This window comes from Podarcis cretensis, assembly GCF_951804945.1.
Source record: "Podarcis cretensis genome assembly, chromosome: 13".
In the NCBI taxonomy this organism is placed as follows: domain Eukaryota; kingdom Metazoa; phylum Chordata; class Lepidosauria; order Squamata; family Lacertidae; genus Podarcis; species Podarcis cretensis.
In genome coordinates, this window is record NC_137182.1 from 19404426 (window position 1) to 19408631 (window position 4206).

The 4206-nt window shown below is 52.0% G+C and overlaps 1 protein-coding gene across 1 annotated transcript; it reads left to right on the forward strand.

The window, feature by feature from the left end:
• The first annotated feature begins 355 nt into the window (after positions 1-355).
• Positions 356-2933, forward strand: LOC307201062 (neurotrophic factor BDNF precursor form-like). Its single transcript, XM_079950196.1, has 2 exons — positions 356-480; positions 2252-2933. Exon 2 carries the CDS (start codon positions 2274-2276, stop codon positions 2814-2816), a length of 543 nt encoding a protein of 180 aa, XP_079806322.1. The 5' UTR covers positions 356-480; positions 2252-2273; the 3' UTR covers positions 2817-2933.
• The last annotated feature ends 1273 nt before the right edge of the window (positions 2934-4206 follow it).

Here is a 4206-nt window from a genome sequence, read left to right on the forward strand (position 1 = left end):
CTTCAGGTTAAGAACTTCACTTCAGGATGAGAACAGAAATCAGGCTCCGGCGGCACGGCAGCAGCAGGAGGCCCCATTAGCTAAAGTGGTGCTTCAGGTTAAGAAGAGACCTCCGGAACGAATTAAGTACTTAACCTGAGGTAGCACTGTATATCTAATAAATTGTGTCAGATTCTAGTTTAGTGCAGCCAAATAACTTCAGGCCCCTGGCCCTAAGGAATGCATGAAACTACCCAAATATTCTCTTCAGCAGATTCTAGTTGGCCACAGAGGAACAAAGTCCTAAAAGACACCATATCCGGGTACTTTGACCTCTTGTTTGCTGTAGCCAAAAAAGAGAGAGCTCTGTTGACTTACGGTGGTCTGCAACGGCAGCACTGCGAATGTAATCAGAACAGAAAAGGGAGAGAGTGATAGAGCAAGAAAGGGAGAGGAAAGAAGAGTGAATCAAGAAGTAGAGGAGAGAACAGATCCCGGTAGGTAAAGGTAAAAAAAATTACAAAATTAAGAAGAACATTTCCCGCGGTGCAGGTTGCTGTTGTTAACAATTGGGCCCTGGGTCTGGCAGAAAGGTTGGGAAAATCACTTTTATAAGAGGTGGAGGGATGGACACAATCTGCACTGTCATTCCCTCTATTTGTGAAGTTCAGGAGGAAGTACTGCTGGAGTGCTGGATTAGGGCCTGGGAGACTGGGCTTCAAATCCCTGCTCAGCCATAAAGTTCCCTGGGTGACCTTGGGACAGTCGCGATCTCTCAGCCTAACCTACCTCACGGGGTTGTTGAGAGCCTAGGAGCCAATTCCTAGGGGTCAATATATCTTTGTCTCCCTCCCCACCCATAAAATATTTGAGGGGGCTGCCCATCCCCCAAGTTGGCACCCTTGGTTAAGATGGAGAGGAAGAGAACCATGTACAGTGGTACTTCAGGTTACATATTGTCAGGGGTTCAGGAGCAGAAGCACAGGGAAGAGGGGAGATGGAGAGCGAAGGGGAAGAATCTGAGGGCAGCGTAGGAGAAGATGACAGTGGCCCAAAAGATTCCATGAGCCTCTCCAGCAAATTGGAAGATTCACAGAAGGGGGCGCTGGTGGCCAGGGCAAGGGGGGTCCCAAGGGGGACACCCCAGAAGCAAGGGGCCAGCGGGGACTCCCAGAGCAGCAGTTGGAAATCAGGACCAGCTTCCCCACCAGAGCAGAGTGGGGGGGAAGAGTCCCAAGGATCGGGGCCAGTGCATTCCCCACCAGGGAGAGAAGATGAGGCAGGGCTGACCACACCTCCATCGGAGAGTCAGACAACGGAGGGGAGGTCAGATCCGGCCAGTATCCCGGAAGAGGGAAGCAGTGACAGAAGTAGTGTAACGGTCAGGAGGAAGGTCACTGGGTTGGCGCGAGAGGCAAGTTCAAATGTACAGGAGCGTGGGACAGCAGAGAATGAGGATTGGGAACCGGGTCCTAAAGCCCGCCGGAGGGAGGGGGAGGAGCTAAGCGACTCAGCGTCTGAGGAGTCCAGAAAGGGGAATGCCCCAGCGGGCAGGAGGACCCAGAGGAGAAGAGAGCAGCGGAAAAGGTGGAGCAGGGCTAGGATCTTAAACTGGTGTCAGAGGGGAGGAGATTCAGACGGGACTTCGCCGATCTAGGGTTTAAGATGTAGGGCTGCGCGCTGCGGCTTTGAAATGGAAATTGAACTTCAATAAAGACTTTTGTACATTACGACAGCCTAGCGTTGGTCCTCTGTGAGATGGGACCTAGAGGCAGCTCTGACACATATGCTTCAGGTTACATACACTTCAGGTTACAGACTCTGCTAACCCAGAAATATTACCTCAGGTTAAGAACTTTGCTTCAGGGTGAGAACAGAAATCGTGCAGCAGTGGCGCAGCAGCAGAGGGAGGCTCCATTAGCTAAAGTGGTGCTTCAGGTTAAGAACAGTTTCAGGTTAAGAACAGACCTCCAGAACAAATTAAGTACTTAACCCAAGGTACCACTGTATACATTACCTTGAGCTCTTTGATGGAAAAGTGAGATATAAATGTAATTCGAAATTCGAGGTATCAGCAGGTTTAGGGGAGCTCCAAAGTTTGCGAAACTACGAAAATTATTGGGGGGCAGGGAAGCTAGGATTTGCCCTAAATCCATGAGGTTGATGTGGCCTTTGGGGGGGGGGACCACGTACTGGCAACCTGTGTTGTGGATGGGACGTTTTATTGGCGGACGCATTTTCCCAGGCTTGCCTTTCCCCACTTCCTGCACAGGTTCCCCATCATAGAGGAAGCCATGCTGATTACTGTGGTCATCGCATGGCTCTGCGTCATCTCTCATGCCACCCCGCTTCCCAACGCCACTGACATCCTCGGCACTCATGCTCCTCCAGTCGGGGACGAGGAGTTCCTGTCTCCCCGTGTTGCGCTTTCTAGAAGCGAGCCGACCACCCAACCCTTGTCGGACGCTGCTGAGGTGACGTTGGCCGTGTGTGACAGCACAAGCGCTTGGGTGGCAGACAAACATACAGCTGTGGACATCCGTGGCAGGAACGTGACGCTGCTCTCTGAGTTTCAGACGCCTCACGGCCGGCTGAGGCAGTACTTCTTCGAAACCAAGTGCACACCCAGAAGGGAAACTGTGGGCGGTTGCCGCGGAGTGGATCGAAACTACTGGATCTCTGAGTGCCAGACGACCCAGACCTATGTGAGGGCCTTCACTATGGATTCCAAGAAGACTGCTGCCTGGCGCTTTGTCAGGATAGACGCGGGGTGTGTCTGCAAAATACGACCGCAGCAGCAAGATGCAGAGGAATATGGCGGGCAGGAGATATCATAACAGGCTTTGCTGGGGCAGTGGACGACCCTAGGAGGCCTTAGCCACAGGCCTTTGGGGATAAGGGCCCACATTGCCTTCCCTTTCCCCTTTTGAAACAAATAAACACATGGGGCCACCCCACCCCCCATCTGTGCCAGGCAGTAGCCAGATTCCAGAGTCATGTTTCCATTGGGAATCGAGACGTGTCGGAGACGGTCATGTCTTTAAGAAAAATGGCTTCTTAACACCTATTTGCGCCCGAGTCTCCTTTGGAGAGCATTAAATCTCAAGAAGGGCTTGTTTCCCCAGCAACGCAGCACTGGATTCCCAAGGCATCGTGAACCCCATATCCCTGCCTCCGTCCCAAGCTGCCACGATGGCCTTCACACACACCCTCAATAAGTTCTACCTATTTCCTCCTCCTTGTTCCCAGAACACCTCTTGCCCCAAGCAATTCCTCCTCATCTATCTGCTCGCTCCCCCTACCCAATTCCAAGCCTAGTTTTTCGAAAGGGCACGTTTTTCCTGTGTGACATCACACCACAGGAGCCACCTCTTAGGGGCCAAGGGGGTCTTTGCCCACCAATAAAATATTTGAGGGGGCCAAGGGCCCCCAAAGTTGATGGGCATTGCCATTAAAATAGTACACATTGTCAGTGTTTGAAAAAGAAAAGGTTCTGACCTCCTTTTTACTCCTTTGCCTAGTTGGCACAAAAGAGTCTTTGAGAAAGAGTACTTTGCAGAGTATTGCTGCTTTTATTCCTAAAAGTCATCTTCTCCAACCACGACCGACAGCTTTTACACACACCAAACGCAACCGGCTTTCTACCATCCAACCAACCCACACCCAACACTATCATTGAATACTCTATATATACAAGTACAATTTGGTGAAAGGTTGCATGAGTCATTGTAGGCCGCTAACTCATGCTGACTTAGTTCTTTTACCATGAAAGAAACAGCAGCCAATTTTTAGCCGTGACACACATGTACTGTGTCATGTGATCAATTATGCGGGGCGGGGCTCCCCCCCCCCATTTTAATTCAAGTTGGCACTCACTGGTTCTCAGGGTTGCTAGGAACATGCAGAAGACCCCTGGATATAGGGCGGTACAGTGGTACCTCGGGTTACATACGCTTCAGGTTACAGACTCCGCTAACCCAGAAATATTGCCTTGGGTTAAGAAATTTGCTTCAGGATGGGACTTCCGGGTCGGCGCCATCGCCGAATGGCGGACTCCCTCCGAGCTCCGGAGGGAGTCGGCTGGGTAGGGGTCGGGTCCTGCCGTGCCGGCGACGCGGGGACCCTCAAAAACCATGGGCGGAGATGCCCATGGACTTGGCGACTCAGCGGGCACCGTTTGCGCCCCCCCGACCCGCGAAGGAGCCTTTTTAAAGGCTGCTGAGCGGG